This window comes from Pantherophis guttatus, chromosome 18 (assembly GCF_059756535.1).
Source record: "Pantherophis guttatus breed Tessera chromosome 18, ASM5975653v1, whole genome shotgun sequence".
Classification (NCBI taxonomy): domain Eukaryota; kingdom Metazoa; phylum Chordata; class Lepidosauria; order Squamata; family Colubridae; genus Pantherophis; species Pantherophis guttatus.
Genome location: NC_142080.1, coordinates 9,528,341 through 9,544,959, shown reverse-complemented (window position 1 = coordinate 9,544,959; position 16,619 = coordinate 9,528,341). Strand labels below are relative to the sequence as shown.

At 49.2% G+C, this 16,619-nt stretch overlaps 2 protein-coding genes across 3 annotated transcripts in view; one reads left to right on the top strand and one right to left on the bottom strand.

The window, feature by feature from the left end:
* Positions 1-4,313, bottom strand: part of LOC117671348 (toll-like receptor 2) — a 30,520-nt gene extending 26,207 nt beyond the window's left edge. Inside the window, exon 1 of one of the 2 annotated variants that reach the window (XM_034427230.3) lies at positions 4,241-4,313. The gene's annotated coding sequence lies outside the window, so the exon portion shown is untranslated. Of the gene's footprint in view, positions 1-2,023; positions 2,143-4,240 lie in introns of those variants that run through there. The other variant, XM_087881222.1, reaches the window with a different exon arrangement.
* A 2,523-nt stretch (positions 4,314-6,836) lies between these two features.
* LOC117671337 (ras-related and estrogen-regulated growth inhibitor-like protein A) lies at positions 6,837-16,022 on the top strand. Its single transcript, XM_034427212.3, has 4 exons — positions 6,837-7,038; positions 12,305-12,358; positions 12,486-12,562; positions 13,122-16,022. The coding sequence occupies exons 1-4, from the start codon at positions 6,924-6,926 to the stop codon at positions 13,539-13,541; spliced, it is 666 nt and encodes a 221-aa protein (XP_034283103.3). The 5' UTR covers positions 6,837-6,923; the 3' UTR covers positions 13,542-16,022.
* Positions 16,023-16,619: the final 597 nt, after the last annotated feature.

Sequence of the window (16,619 nt, the reverse complement as noted above, 5' to 3'; positions counted from 1 at the left end):
TTGCCCGCTGGCATTAAGCTTCCCTTACAATTGGGAAGGCAACCTGTTCCATAGTATTCTATGTGCAGCCAAAGTCTTCTCAGCTTCTTCTGTGCTTGGCATCGGAGTTACAGCCAGGATTCCTTGCCAGGTTTCAGGAGAAATGAGATCTCTCAGGGAGGCTTTAATCCAGATTCTTGCACTGAACCAAATCAATAAATAAATAAAGGAAAGGAAAGGAAAGGAAAGGAAAGGAAAGGAAAGGAAAGGAAAGGAAAGGAAAGGAAAGAAAGGAGAAGGTAGGAGGGAAGGGAAGGGAAGGGAAGGGAAGGGAAGGGAAGGGAAAGGAAAGGAAAGGAAAGGAAAGAAAGGAGAAGGTAGGAGGGAAGGGAAGGGAAGGGAAGGGAAGGGAAGGGAAGGGAAGGGAAGGGAAGGGAAGGGAAGGGAAGGGAAGGGAAGAGAAGAGAAGAGAGAATAGAAAATACAAGAGAAGAGGAGAAGAGAAAAGAGAGAAGAGAAGGAAAAGAGAAGGAAAAGAGAAGAGAAGAGGATTCAGGATAGGATTCAGAATAGAATAGAATAGAATAGAATAGAATAGAATAGAATAGAATAAATATGGAATAGAATAGAATAGAGAAATAGAATAGAACAGAAGAGAAGAATAGAATAGAATAGAATATAAAATGAATAGAATAGAACAGAACAGAAGAGAATATCTGTACTCTGTTCAATCTCCTTTCTTTGGTATTGGTATGTAGATCAACCTCTTCTGATCTGTTGGTTATGGTGCCATTCTCCAGATTTGTTAGCATAGTTTGGTTAGAATCTTTACTGATTCTTCTTTTGTTGCTTGCCGTATTATTTTAGATAGGCTTTTTTTTCTGAAGCTTCTTTCAGCCTCTGAAATCTCCATTTGCGAGGCTGGGCGGGGCTACATTCGGAGTATAAGATGCACCCAGATTTTCACCCTCTTTTTTGGGGGGGGGGAAAGGTGCGTCTTATACTCTGAAAAATACGGTAATTTTTTAAAATCCTTTTAATTTTCGTCATTCCCATTTCATTCTGTCCCGCCTGACACCCTTTCTTGGATGACTCTATTCCACTATTTCTTCAATATTATATCATTTTTGTCCTGTGGCAAGTTGTCGCACAGTGAATTGGCCATGGGGAATTGTCTCAGCCGAGTTTGCTGCAGGGAGTTGGCCATGGCATATTGTCCTAGATTCATTGTAAAATGGTAAAGGTTCCCCTTGCACATATGTGCTAGTTGTTCCCGACTCTAGGGGGCGGTGCTCCTTTCCGTTTCAAAGCCGAAGAGCCAGCGCTGTCCGAAGATGTCTCCGTGGTCATGTGGCCGGCATGACTCAACGCCAAAGGTGCACGGAACGCCGTTCCCTTCCCACCAAAGGTGGTCCCTATTTTCCTACTTTCATTTTTTTTTACCTGCTTTCGAACTGCTAGGTTGGCAGAAGCTGGGACAAGTCACGGGAGCTCACCCTGTTCCGCGGCACGAGGGATTCGAACCGCTGAACTGCCGACCTTCCAATCGACAATCTCAGCATCTTAGCCACTGAGCCACCGTGTCCCTTATATACATTAGGTAATGGTAAAGGTTCCCCTCATACATATGTGCTAGTCGTTCCTGACTCTAGGGGGCGGTGCTCATCTCCGTTTCAAAGCCGAGGAGCCAGCGCTGTCCAAAGACATCTCCGTGGTCATGTGGCTGGCATGACTCAATGCCGAAGGCGCACGGAACGTCGTTCCCTTCCCACCAAAGGTGGTCCCTATTTTTCTACTTGCATTTTTTTTACATGCTTTCGAACTGCTAGGTTGGCAGAAGCTGGGACAAGTCACGGGAGCTCATCCTGTTATGCGGCACGAGGGATTCGAACCGCTGAACTGCCAACCTTTCAATCGACAAGCTCAGCATCTTAGCCACTGAGCCACCTTGCAGGCCACCTCTAATCCAAGCGATGCCCTTTCCCCAGTCATAAACAGCTGTAGAGGCAGTTCTTTCCCCCCCCCTCCCCCCAGGCTGACTTACCTGCCCTCAACCAGCTATAGGGCGGATGCCAAGACCTGGCAGGAGAGTGGGAGAACTGGTCCTCTCAGAGGAGCAGGGCTGCGAAATCCGCCCCACTCCAGAATCAGCCCAGGAATACCAGGCATTCCAACTTCCCCCCACCCCTCATCCACCCCCTGCGCTCTGAGTCCGTCGTTGTCACGCGATGCTGTTACATGACACCGGAGGGATCTTTCCATATGTGAGTAAATGCTTCAAAAGATTATTTCGATTAAAAGATCATCGGGAGGACAGCCAGCTGCAAAACAAGACGCATCCTGAACCTTTATCACTAGTCCTCGACTTACAACGATTCATTCAGTGGCCGTTCAAAGTTGCAGCGGCCCTGAAAAAAGGGACTCAGGACCGCGTTTCACGCTTAACGACCTCACGGTCGCATGATCAAAATTGCAGACGCTTGGCAAACCGGCTCATATTTATGACGGTCGCAGCGTCCCGGGGATGTGTGTCACGTGATCCACTTTTGCGTCCTTCTGACAAAGTCCATGGGAAAAACAGATTCACTTAACAACCTGAGTCGCTAATTTAACAACGGCAATGATTCGCTTGATGACGGTGGCAAGAAAAGGTCGTAAAACAGGGCAAAACTCACTCAACAAAGGTCTCGCTTAACATCAGAAATTTTGGGCTCAATTGTGGTCCTAAGTCAAGGACTACCTGTAACACTTTTAGCTATACGTTCTCCTGAGGCCCATTTCCAAATGGCCTTGTGGATTGGAAAAATAGAACGTCAGAGCTAGAGATCATCTAGTCCAACCCACAGGTCTTCTTACTACCTCAGTATTTATTCGTAGTAGAATATGGGACCACCCAGCCTTTTTCTACGTTTCTGCTGAAATGTTAAGCTTTAAGAACAGTGGTTAGAATGCACTACCTGCTCACTGCCAGGAGTTTGATACTGACCGGCTCAAAGTTGACTCAGCCTTCCATCCTTCCGAGGTGGGTAAAATGAGGACCCAGATTGTTGGGGGCAAATTGCTGACTCTGTAAACCGCTTAGAGAAGGCTGTAAAAGCACCGTGAAGCGGGATGTAAGTCTAAGTGCTATTGCCTGCCTGCCTGCCTTCCTTCCTTCCTTCCTTCCTTCCTTCCTTCCTTCCTTCCTTCCTTCCTTCCTTCCTTCCTTCCTTCCCCCTCCCTTCTCTTCTCTTCCCAGTGGTTAGAATGCAGGACTGCAGGCTAACTCTGCCCACTGCCAAGAGTTCAATCTTGACTGGCTCAAAGTTGACTCAGCCTTCCGTCCTTCCGAGGTTGGTAAAATGAGGACCCAGATTGTTGGGGGCAAGAGGCTGACTCTGTAAACCGCTTAGAGAAGGCTGTAAAGCACTGTGAAGCGGTATATAAGTCTAAGTGATATTGACCTTCCTTCCTTCCTTCCCTCCTTTCCTTCCTTCCTTTTCTTCCCTCCCTTCCTTCCCTCCCTCCCTCCTTCCTTCCTTTCCCTCCTTCCCTCCCTCTTCCTTTCTTTCCCTCCCTCCCTCCCTCCTTTCCTTCCTTCCTTCCTTCCCTCCCTCCTTCCTTTCCTTCCTCCCTCCCTCCCTTCCTTCCTTTCCCTCCCTCCCTTCCTTCCTTTCCCTCCCTCCCTGCTTTCCTCCCTCTTCCTTTCTTTCCCTCCCTCCTTTCCTTCCTTTCCTTCCCTCCCTCCTTCCTTTCCTTCCTCCCTCCCTTCCTTCCTTTCCCTCCCTCCCTCCTTCCTTCCTTTCCCTCCCTCCCTCCTTCCTTTCCCTCCCTCCCTCCTTCCTTCCTTTCCTCCCTCCCTCCCTCCTCTTTCCTTTCCTTCCTTCCTTCCTCCCTCCCTCCCTCCCTCCCTCCCTTCTATTGTAAACTAGCCAGAGAAAATTCATTTTCAACACATCATCCTGGGAAGGATTTCTCCTTCCTGGTCACCAGAGGGCGCTCCTGCCCCATCCTCCTTCCAGGACCCCCACAGCCAAACCCTGCTGAGCTCCCGCAGGATGCTTGGGGGAAGATTTCCTCCCACCCAGGACCAGTGGATTCACCTCTGGACACCTAAAGAACAAGAAAAGAAACTCAAGGAGACCAACGAGAGAAGATGCCAAGGAAATAGCAGAGCCGAAAAGTCCAACGGGGAAGCCAGATTCGCTTAACAACCGTGCGACAAATTTAACAATGCAGCGATTCACTTAACAACTGCGGCACGAAAAGTCGTAAAACTCACCTTTTCGGGGGGCTCAAATGTTGGGCTCAATGGTGGTCATAGATCGAGGACTACCTTTCAGATAAATGGCTGTCCGGGCTCTTCTTCAACACCTCCAGTGACGGAGCCCCCACAACTTCTGGTGGCAAGGCGTTCCACTGGTTAATTGTTTTCCGTGCAATTCCAATTCCAGGTTGCTTCTCTCCTTGATTCGTTTCCATCCGTTGTTGCTTGTCCTGCCCTCTGGGGCTTTGGAAAATAAGTTGACCCCCACTTCTCTGGGGCAGCCCCTCCAATATTGGAAGAGTGCTATCATGTCCTCCCTAATTCCTTCTTTCCTCTGGCCAGACTCCGTTGCTGCAACCGGTCTTCATTACGTTTTAGCTCCTAATCATTTTAGTTGCTCTTCTCTGCACAGGGGCCACCAGCCTTTTCCGTTAAAGACACAAACACACTCACACCCACACATCTTCTCCCCTCTGGCCATGCCCTTTTCAGCCCCTGCCCCCCCTCCTCTCTCTCTCTCTCTCTCCCCCCACTTCCTCTCTCTCTCCTCTCCTTCTCTCTGCCTCCCACTTTCTCTCTCCCTCTCTTCTTCTCTCTTTCCCCTCTCCCCCTTCCTCCCTCTTTCCTTCTCGCTCTCTTCCTCTTGCTCTCTCCCCACTTCCTCTCTCCCTCTCTCCTCTGCTCTCCCTCTCCTCCCCTCTCTCCTCTCCTTTTCTCCCTTTCTGCCTCCCACTTTCTCCCTCCCTCTCTCCTTCTCTCTCCCTCTTTCTCTCTCTCCCCCTTGCTCCCTCTCTCCCATCCCACTTCCTCCCACTCCCTCTATCCTTCTCTCTCCCCCCCTTGCTCCCTCTCTACTCTCCTTCTCTCTTCCACTTCCTCCCACTCCCTCTCTCCTTCTCTCTCTCCCCTTCCTCCCTATCTCCTCTCCTTCTCTCACCCTCTTTCCTTCTCGCTCTCCTCTCGCTTTCTCCCCACTTCTCTCCCTCTCTCCTCTGCTCTTCTCCACCCTCTCTCTCCTCTTCCTCCCTCTCTCCTCTCCTTCTTTCCCTTTTCTTCTCTCTCTCCTCCTCTCCCTCTCCCGCACTTCCTCTCTCTCCTCTCCTTCTCTCTGCCTCCCACTTTCTCTCTCCCTCTCTCTCCCCCTTCCTCCCTCTCCTCTCCTTCTCTCTCCCTCTCTCTCCCTCCCACTTTCTCTCTCCCTCTCTCCCCCTTTCTCCCTCTCTCCTCTCCTTCTCTCTCCCTTTCTGCCTCCCACTTTCTCTCTCCCACCCCCTCTTCTTCTCTCTCCCCCTTCCTCCCTATCCCCTCTCCTTCTCTCTCCCTCTCTCCCCACTTCCTCTCCCTCTCTCCTCTGCTCTTCTCCACCCTCTCTCTCCCCTTCCTCCCTCTCTCCTCTCCTTCTTTCCCTCTTTCCTTCTTGCTCTCTCCCTCTCTCCCCTACTTCCTCTCTCTCTCCCCCTTCCTCCCTCTCCTCTCCTTCTCTCTCCCTTTCTGCCTCCCACTTTTTCTCTCCCTCCCTCTCTCTCCTCTCTCTCCCCCTTCCTCCCTCTCTCCTCTCCTTCTTTCCCTCTTTCCTTCTTGCTCTCTCCCTCTCTCCCCTACTTCCTCTCTCTCCCCCTTCCTCCCTCTCTCCTCTCCTTCTCTCTCCCTTTCTGCCTCCCACTTTTTCTCTCCCTCCCTCTCTCTTCCCCTTCCTCCCTCTCTCCTCTCCTTCTTTCCCTCTTTCCTTCTTGCTCTCTCCCTCTCTCCCCTACTTCCTCTCTCTCTCCCCCTTCCTCCCTCTCCTCTCCTTCTCTCTCCCTCTCTCTCCCTCCCACTTTCTCTCTCCCTCTCTCCCCCTTTCTCCCTCTCTCCTCTCCTTCTCTCTCCCTTTCTGCCTCCCACTTTCTCTCTCCCACCCCTCTTCTTCTCTCTCCCCCTTCCTCCCTATCCCCTCTCCTTCTCTCTCCCTCTCTCCCCACTTCCTCTCCCTCTCTCCTCTGCTCTTCTCCACCCTCTCTCTCCCCTTCCTCCCTCTCTCCTCTCCTTCTTTCCCTCTTTCCTTCTTGCTCTCTCCCTCTCTCCCCTACTTCCTCTCTCTCCCCCTTCCTCCCTCTCTCTTCTCCTCTCTCTCTCTCTTTCCTTCTTTCTCCCTCCCCCTTTCTCGCTCTCCCTCTCCCTTCTCCTCTCTCTCTCTTTCCCTCTTTCTCCCTCCCCCTTTCTCCCTCTCCCTCTCCCTTCTCCTCTCTCTCTCTTTCCCTCTTTCTCCCTCCCCCTTTCTCCCTCTCCCTTCTCCTCTCTCTCTCTCTTTCCCTCTTTCTCCCTCCCCCTTTCTCCCTCTCCCTCTCTCTTCTCCTCTCTCTCTCTCTTTCCCTCTTTCTCCCTCCCCCTTTCTCCCTCTCCCTCTCTCTTCTCCTCTCTCTCTCTCTTTCCTTCTTTCTCCCTCTCCCACACTCCCTCACACCCACACCCCGCAGCAGCGCCTCAGCCAACCGCCCCCCCCCCCGTTCCCGCCAATTTCTGCTTGGCTCACGTGCTGCCGCTTGACGAGGGGCGTGGCCGTCTCCGCCCACTCTGGCCGGAGGCTCCTCCCCCGGTATAAAAAGCCCGGCCGGCTCCGCGTGCACAGCCAGAGTCGCCGGGCAGCAGGTGGCGTCGTCAGGTGCGCTTCTCCTCCTCCTCCTCCTCCGCCGCCTCCGCTTCTCTCGCCCGCTTTGCCATGTTGGTGCAACTGAAGACGGCTTTCCGACAAGCCGGGAAGATGCCCGGAGGGACCTTGCCCAAACTGGAAGCCAACGTCCTGGTCATCGGGGCGGAGAAAGTGGGGAAATCGGGTAAGTTGCCTCCGCAGCTCCGGAGCGATCTCTTAGCCCGGCGCCGGAGCTGCTCCACGGGGCAGCTGAGCTCGTTTCTGCGGACGGCACTTTCCCTTAACCTGAGCCGTGCGCGCTCAGACTACAAGGACCATCCTCCCCAGCCAGCGTGGGAATGCCACTGGGACCGCATGTCTTCCCTGGGGTGGGAACCCATCGGTCAGAACAGAGCTGGAAAAGGGACCTTGGAGGTCATCTAGTCCAGCCCCCCCCCCCCCGGCTCAAGGAGGAGACCCTAGATCATTTCAATCAATCAATCAATCAATCAGTCAGAATAGAGCTGGAAGGGACCTTGGAGGTCTTCTAGTCCAACCCCCTGCCTCAAGCAGGAGACCCTTCTCTCCTCGGAATAAAAGTTGGAAGGGACCTTAGAGGTCATCTAGTCCAGCCCCCTGGCTCAAGTAACGGACCCTCTACCATTTCAGGCAGTCTGTCCTTAAAAACGTCCAGTGATGGAGGCACCCACGGCTTCTGGTGGCAAGCTGTTCCACTGGTTAATTAACAGAATAAGAGAGGTGGAAGGAACCTTGGGAGGTCTTCTAGTCCAGCCCCCTAACTAAGCACGACATCCCAGACTATCCCACACTAACGGCTGTCCAATCTCTTCTTTAAAGTCTTCAGGGTTGGAGCGCTCACAACTCCTGGTGACACGCTGTTCCACTGGCTAATTGTTCTCCCTATCAGGAAGTTTCTCCTTCATTCCAGGTTGCTTCTCTCCTTGATTAGTTTCCATCCATTGTTTCTTGTCCTGCATTCTGGGTGCTTCGGAGAGAGAGGAGACCCCCCTCCTCTTTGTGGCAGCCCCTCAAATGTTGGAAGACTACTAATCATTCTCTAGACTAAAGGTAAAGGTAAAGGTTCCCCTCGCGCATACGTGCTAGTCGTTCCTGACTCTAGGGGGCGCTGCTCATCTCCGTTTCAAAGCCGAAGAGCCAGCGCTGTCCGAAGACGTCTCCGTGGTCATGTGGCCGGCATGACTCAACGCCAAAGGCTCACGGAAAATGCTGTTCCCTTCCCACCAAAGGTGGTCCCTATTTTTCTACTTGCATTTTTTTACCTGCTTTCGAACTGCTAGGTTGGCAGAAGCTGGGACAAGTCACGGGAGCTCACCCCATTACGCGGCACTAGGGATTCGAACCGCTGAACTGCCGACCTTTCGATCGACAAGCTCAGTGTCATAGCCACTGAGCCACCTTCTCTAGATTAAACATACCCAAATCCTGCAACCGTTCTTTGTATGTTTTAACCTCCAGTCCCCTAATCATCTCAGTTTTGCTCATTTTGGACTTTTTCCAAAGTCTCAACCTCTTTTTTTTGTAATGTGGGGACCAAAACTGGACGCAGGATTCCAGCTGTGGCCCTTACTAAGGCTTTATAAAGCGGTACTAATATTTTACGTGATGTTGATTCTATGCCTCTATTTATGAAGCCAAAAATGGGTTGTATAAACCCTGACTTGTGGGGCATCGTGTCAAGGCCGAGGTTGCAGAAGGCATCTCAGTGGGTGGCAGGAGGACCTTTTATCTCGCTTTCCTGCCTACCTTACAGGGTTGTGGTATGTAAGGGCAAAAAACCCCCCGGGGGACAGGCTGTCCCAGATGACTGACTTGAATCCCTTGGAATAAAGCTGAGAGGAGAGAAAGGAGCAAGATTTGTGCCACTACAAGTTGTCCTTGACTTACAACAGTTCATTTAGTGACCAAAGTTACAACGGCAAAGGAAAAAAACGGACTTATGACCTTTTTTCACTCTTACAACCGTTGCACCATCCCCATGGTCCCGTGATCAAAATTCAGACGCTTGGCAACTGGACTCGTATTTATGACGGTTGTGCAGTGTCCCCGGGGGTCATATTTGATCCCCTTTTTTTGCGGCCTTCTGACAAAGTCCACGGGGGAAAGCTGGATTCACTTAAGAACCGTATTTACCCTGTTTTCCCCAAAATAAGACCTCCCCTGATAATAAGCCCAATCGGGCTTTTGAGCGCATGTGCTAAAATAACCCACTCCCCTGAAAATAAGCCCTCCCCGAAAATATTTAAATGCAGAGCTGGAAATCAGGTAAGAAGGCAAGAGGAGCCCCGTCTTGCTCCACGCGCCCCAAAATAATAAGACCTCCCTGAAAATAAGGCCCAAGCGCTTATTTTGGGGCTCAAAAAAATATAAGACAGGGTCTTATTTTCAGGGGAACATGGTAGATAGGTAGGTAGATAGACAGACAGACAGATGGATTAGAGGGAGAGAAGATAGATATAGGTAGATAGATGATAGATAGATAGATAGATAGATAGATAGATAGATAGATAGATAGATAGATAGATGATAGATAGACAGACAGACAGACGGATTAGAGGGAGAGAAGAGATAGACGGACAGACGGATTAGAGGGAGAGTAGGTAGTTAGGTAAATAGATAGACAGACAGACAGACAGACAAGGATTAGAGGGAGAGTAGATAGGTTGATAGATAGACAGATGGATTAGAGGGAGAGAGGATAGATAGATAGATAGACAGACGGACAGACGGATTAGAGGGAGAGTAGGTAGGTAGGTAGATAGACAGACAGATGGATTAGAGGGAGAGAGGATAGATAGATGATAGATAGACAGACAGACGGATTAGAGGGAGAGAAGAGATAGACGGACAGACGGATTAGAGGGAGAGTAGGTAGGTAGGTAAATAGATAGACAGACAGACAGACAAGGATTAGAGGGAGAGTAGATAGGTTGATAGATAGACAGACAGATGGATTAGAGGGAGAGAGGATAGATAGATAGATAGACAGACGGACAGACGGATTAGAGGGAGAGTAGGTAGGTAGGTAGATAGACAGACAGATGGATTAGAGGGAGAGAGGATAGATAGATAGATGATAGATAGACAGACAGACGGATTAGAGGGAGAGAAGAGATAGACGGACAGACGGATTAGAGGGAGAGTAGGTAGGTAGGTAAATAGATAGACAGACAGACAGACAAGGATTAGAGGGAGAGTAGATAGGTTGATAGATAGACAGACAGATGGATTAGAGGGAGAGAGGATAGATAGATAGACAGACGGACAGACGGATTAGAGGGAGAGTAGGTAGGTAGGTAGATAGACAGACAGACAGATGGATTAGAGGGAGAGAAAGATAGATAGATAGATAGATAGATAGATAGATAGATAGATAGATAGATAGATAGATAGATAGATAGATAGATATAGATACCCTGTTTTCCCCAAAATAAGACATCCCCCGATAATAAGCCCAATCGGGCTTTTGAGCACATGACAGTAAGGCCAAGTGCTTATTTCAGGGTTCAAAAAAATATAAGACAGGTTCTTATTTTCGGGGAAACACGGTACTAACTTAACAATGGCAGCCATTCGCTGAACAGTTGCGGCAAAGGAAGGTCGTAAAAACGGAACGGAACTCGTTTAAGGAATGCCTCCCTTCACAACGGAAAATTTCGGGCTGAATTGTGGTCGTAAGTCCAGGACTACCTGCATTCCATGGCTGGTTGGTTGTTTTTTTTAAAAAAAACCTGCTTTTTCATTTCCTCCGATCTTGTTAGTAAATGCCTGAAGACAGGGAGATTTTGGGTTTTCCAGGAAAGCACCTATACCCCAAAGAACGGTTTCCATGCGTAAAGATGGGTTGCTAAGTGAAAGATTGAGCTACAATTTTGATTTTTCAGTTCTGGTCCGTCACCTACTCAAAGGTTACCTGGGTGATATGTTTTAACCAAGCTCCCTGAGAGTTAAGAGGTACGGTTTGCCTTGTATAGACCTGGTGGGAATCTAACTAAATTAAGCCATACAAGCCTTCTGGAACCCAGCTGATTTAAATGCTGAATTATGAGTCATTCTGTTGGGGGCGTCCATGAATGGATGCCTCATTGCAGTAAGCAAAAAGAAAAAAAATAAAATAAAACCAAGCCCTGATCAGTTTTTTTTTTTCTTCTTTTAAACCCAAAACTGGGTATTTTTATCCATTTTTAATTTTTTTTTTTTTACCCAGAATGGTGTACTTTTACCCAATTTTTATCAGTTTTAAAAAAAATCCAGAACAGGGTGGATTTGATTTAAATCAAGTCGATTGAAATCATGATTTAAATCGCTAGTTAAAAAGGCTTGATTTAAATCGACTCGATTTAAATCAGAATTTTTAACGAGCAGCTGTCGTCTCTGTCCCGCCGTTGACTCATCCGATATTCAGAATATACAGCCTTTCGTGCGACATAACTAAGCTCCATTTCATGCTGAATAAACTAAATTATGAATATATCTTGAACAGAAAACTATCTTTAGATAGATTTTTTTTTACTCCAAAAGCATTTGATTAAAATAAATTTGATTTAAATCAGAAAAGGCCGATTTAAATTTTTAAAAATCTGTTTTTTAAAAAAAAAAAATCCATCAATTTTTTTTAATCTATCCTGACCCAGAATTTGGTATGGTTCATCTAGAGCAGGGGTATCAAACTGGATTTCTTTGAGGGCCGAATCAGCATTGTAGTTCTCTCCGGCCGGTGGGGGGGAAGGGGAGATGGGACAGACATCTCCTGCAGCACCCTGCCGGCCAAAATGGGATGCGGGGGGGGGTGTCACATGAATCCCCCGTGCCCCATTTTCAACCTGCACGGCCTCCTGCAGCACCCTGCCGGCCAAAACGGGCACGGGGGAGCCACGCGAGGCCCCCTTGCGCCCCATTTTCGGCCTGCACGGCCACCTGCAGCACCCTACCAGCGCAAAACAAGGCGTGAAGGCCCTGTGGTGGGTTGCTACCAGTTCGTATCATATCAGGCGAACTGGTAGCGGCGGTGGGAGACTCCACCCACCCGCCCGGACGCTTCTGCAAATGCGCAGAAGTGCCACACGCGAGCGCACACACTCGCACGAGCGAACCTGTAGCAGCGGGATTTGTAACCCGCCCATGCCCCATTTTGGCTGCCAGAGGCGCTGTGGGCCGATCCTTCGCTATTTCCAGGCTGGATATAAACACCCCGCAGGCTGGATCCGACCTGCAACCCTTAAGTTTGACACCTCTGATCTAGAGAAAAGAAGGACTAGGAACGACACGATAGCAGCTTGTTTATTGAGGGGCTGCCACAAAGAAGAGGGGTCCAAAGCACCAGAAGGCAAGACTTCCCCCCCACCCTCCCCGTTGCTAATGTCAGGCTGTCACCTCATGAAGCTCGAACGGGAGAGTTGCAGCCATGACACCAGTTTCCTCTTTCGTTCCAGCTTTGACTGTCCGGTTTCTGACCCGAAGATTCATTGGTGAATACGGGAATATTGGTAAGTGACTCTCTTCATTCCTGTGGCACCTCTCCATTCTTTCTCATTTCCTTCCCTTCTTTCTTTGCTGTCCTTCCTCCCTTCGTCACCTACTGTTTTGTTTTTTAATTTTATTTCTTACCTCCAGAATCCATTTATAATCACAACGTGAAGATGGCCGGCCAGAGAGCATCGTTTAATATCTGGGACTCGGCCTGCCCCCAGGTAAGCATCACGTCCTCATTTGCACACACACTGACAATCCTATCCAGTCCACAGGACCATCTCCTTCTTAGTTACATTAGGCCCTTGATGCTTAGATTTGGGAAGGGGTATTTGGGAGCCACACACCCTCACTCATTGTAGGAATCTACTGCATCCAGTTTTGGTCACCGCACTATAAAAACAGATGTTTCTCGCTCTCCAGGTTCCAGAGTCTTTCTAGGAGCCTGGGGAGGGCAAAAACGGCCTTCCCCACCTCCCTGTAGGTCCTCCGGAGGCCAGTTTCCCAACTTCCGGTGGGCCCTGAAGGCCCGAAAGTCAGTTACCAGCGTGCACATGCGTGCTGGAGCTGAGCTACGGCAACGCTCGCGTGCCCATAGATATGGCTCCGTGTGCCACCTCTGTTCGCCATCATGGCCCTAGGAGGACTAGGATTTCCAGTTCTGAATCCCGTGGTAATTTCTCAATTTTGGCCCCGGGCGATTTTGTGGTTGAATTAAATAGGCTGCCGCTTTTGCAATCCTCATCCTTTAATAAGCTCTTCTGTGATTCTTCTCCGTAGGTGGCCAACCTCCAGAGCTACCTGAACGAGAAACAGCTTCACTGGGCCGACGGTTTCATTATCGTCTACAGCATCTGCGACCGAGCCAGTTTCGCTTTCGCCCGTCGTCAGCTCCATTGGCTCCGACGTTCAAAGAGGAGGAACGGGGCGGGAAAGGTGCCCATCGTTTTGGTGGGCAACAAACGAGACTTGGCGCACCAGCGGGCCGTATCCAGCGAGGAAGGCCGGCTTTTGGCCCTGTCCACCAACTCTGGCTTTTTTGAAATTTCCACCGCCGAGACCTACCACGGTTCTTCGGTGGTCTTCCATGAACTTCTCAACATGGTGCAGGACTCGAAGAGGTTCGCTAAGAAAACGGTGGGAATCCGGGAGATTATCCGCAGCGTGTCGGCCATCTTTGGGCGAAGAAGGACGGACTGAATGAAGCTTGGCTGGGCGGGAAAACTAAGAGCAAATGTTAACATATAGCAAGATTGTGAGGATGGCTTTGTTAACCTCAACAGGGATTCCTTCTCGCGGAACGTCAGATTTTTTTAAAAAAATAATTTTTACAGAAGGAAGCAAGGAAACACGTACGTGATGTACTGGCCACTCGGCACAGTTTGAAATGTTCTTCCTTGATTGCCCTGGGAAACAAGTGAGAAATAGTAAAAATCTTTCGATCTTAGCAGCACAATCTGTCTCTAGGGAAAAACGTCTACAGGCGAAGATCCTTGCGTTTTAGTAACCTGGCGATCCAGACAGAAAATGACAAGAGTTGGAAAGGATCTTAGTTGTCTTCTAGTCCAAACTCCCTGCTCGGGCAGGAAAGAACTTTACACCATTTCAGATTAGACAAATGGTTGTCTAATCTTCTTTAAAAACTTCCAGTGTTGGAGCATTCATCATTTCTTGTTCCACTGGTTGACTGTTCTCACGGTCAGGAATTTTTCTCCTTAATTCCAGTTTGCTTTTCTCCGTGATTAGTTTTCCATCCGTTGCTTCTTGTTTTGGCTTCGGGGGCTTTGGAGAATAGCTTGACTCCCTCTTCTTTGGGGCAGCCCCTGAGATATCGGAACACTGCTATCATGTCTCCCTTGGTCCTTCTTTCCATTAAAGTAGACATACCCAGTTCCTGCAACCGTTCTTCGTATGTTTTAGCCTCCAGTCCCCTGATCCTCTTGGTTGCTCTTCTCTGCACTCTTTCTAGAGTCTCCACATCTTTTTTACATCGTGGCGACCAAAACTGCATGCAGGATTCCAAGTGTGGCCTTACTAAGGCATTATAAAGCGGTATTAACCCTTTGCGTGATCTTGATTCTATCCCTCTATTTATGCAGCCTAGAACTGTGTTGGCTTTTTTGGCAGCTGCAACACACGGCTGGCTCCTATTTAAATGGTTGTCCACTAGGACTCCAAGATCCTTCTCACAGTTACCACTATTGAGCCAGGTACCACCTATGCTATACTGTGCATTTGGTTTTTTCTTGCCTAAATGTGGAACCTTCAACCTTCTCTACATTGAATTTCATTTTGGTAGATAGTGCCCCATGTTCAAATCTGTCCAGATCCTTCTGTATTTTTTTTTTTAAATTGGATTTTTATTAAATACATTTCTTAGTGCTTAATGAATATCGTGTTGTCTGGGTAATTATTGCTTTAGGTAAAGGTAAAGGTTCCCCTCGCACATATGTGCTAGTCGTTCCTGACTCTAGGGGGCGGTGCTCATCTCCGTTTCAAAGCCAAAGAGCCAGCGCTGTCCGAAGACGTCTCCGTGGTCATGTGGCCGGCATGACTCAATGCCAAAGGCGCACGGAAAACGCTGTTCCCTTCCCATCAAAGGTGGTCCCTATTTTTCTACTTGCATTTTTTACGTGCTTTCGAACTGCTAGGTTGGCAGAAGCCGGGACAAGTAACGGGAGCTCATCCTGTTCCGCGGCACGAGGGATTCAAACCGCTGAACTGCCGACCTTTCGATCGACAAACTCAGTGTCATAGCCACTGAGCCACCGCGTCCCTAGTAATTATTGCTTTATATCATTATAAATTTACATTCTTCATCTCCACCTCTTTTTTTCCCCAGCCGCTGGTAAAATAGCTTCCATGTTTGATAATAAATCTGCATCTTCTTTCTGTTTTAATTTTCAATGTCAATCTCTTTCCGCACAATCTAATATCTTCTTGACAATCTCTTCATCCCCTGCTGCATCTTAAGCCCATCTTCTGGAATGTTCCTGGCTATTCTTGTCAGCTCGGAAATTTGACGCGTTTCCCCATCTATCCCTTCAACCAGGGGTGGGCTTTTGGCAGTTCGGGAGAACCTCTAGCTAAGATTCGGTGCAGTTCTGAGAACCCCCAAATCCCATTCCTGGCTGGCCCTGCCCACCCTGCCTTGCCCCTCCCAGGAGTCCCCACACGGCCCGTTTTGGATGCAGGTAAGTGCAGGGCACGCACTGAGGCTCGGGGAGGGTGAAAAATGGGCCTATCGGAAGTTTGGGCCTGTTTCTGGCCTCCAGAGGGCTTCCAGAGCCTGGGGAGGCTGTTTTCACCCTCCCGGAGGCTCGAGAAAAGCCTCCGGAGCCTGGGGAGGACAAAAACACCCACCACCACCACTGTGGTGCAGGAGGCCGAGTAGGCCACGCTCACCCGGCAACCAGGCAGAGAAAACCCCTTGCTAAAGTTTTTCAGGCCCATCCCTGCCCTCAACCCAGGGTGACATCTTGCAAGGGTCCAAGAATGTGAAACGGAGAAAAAAAGTCTGATATTTTTCCTCGTTTGTATATACCCAGAGATACAGATATTTATACATAACCTTCTCACTTTGCAGCCAAATAATTTTGTTGTTGTTGTTGTTGTAAATACAGCGATTGCCTCTTCTTCCTCCCTCTCCTAAACATGAATAAATTTCTTTTGGAGACTCTGCAAGGGACTGAAGAAATTATTAGGTTGGTTGAGGGGGGAAAAAATAAATAAAGAGAGCTGACTCCAGGGCAAAAAATGTACTGTACATGCCAGCAGGCAACCCAGTCTGTGCCCAGCATGCTTTCTTCAATTAAGTTCTCAGATAAGAAGGCACCAGGCTTTTAGCTCTTTGGAAAGCTGTCCATCACACCCAATCTCAGTTCCAGCCCTGCATAATTCCCCTTTTTTATAAGAGGTACAAGTGTAGGAGGGAAGGCAGAACGGGCGATGCGTTTTCAGCTGTTCTTACCATATGTTTGTTTAAAACTGTGGAATTTAGAGAGGAGCTACAGATTCGGTCTCCTGCTCACTAGATTTGGCAAAGCGAAGTATTTTTTAATTTTGGAAAAAATATATATGCATTTTTATAGCCAAAAGACACAAACTGCCATGTTCATGCTTCGGTGGGGGTTGGACTAGATGAGCTACGACAGGTGTCAGCAACCTGCAGCTCCGGAGCCGAATGTGGCTCTTTGGGCCCTCTGCTGTGGCTCCCTGTCCGGTGATCCCACCCCTCGCCTTCCCCTCCCAGTCACTCCTCGCCTGGCCTGAGAAGGT

What these genes read in the sequence shown, in the direction of transcription:
- LOC117671337 (XM_034427212.3), top strand. Translation starts at nt 6,924, where the DNA reads ATGTTGGTGCAACTGAAGACGGCTTTCCGACAAGCCGGGAAGATGCCC. An exon ending in GGAGAAAGTGGGGAAATCGG is followed by an intron (nt 7,039 to 12,304) that starts GTAAGTTGCCTC and finishes CTTTCGTTCCAG; the next exon opens with CTTTGACTGTCCGGTTTCTG. An exon ending in GGGACTCGGCCTGCCCCCAG is followed by an intron (nt 12,563 to 13,121) that starts GTAAGCATCACG and finishes TCTTCTCCGTAG; the next exon opens with GTGGCCAACCTCCAGAGCTA.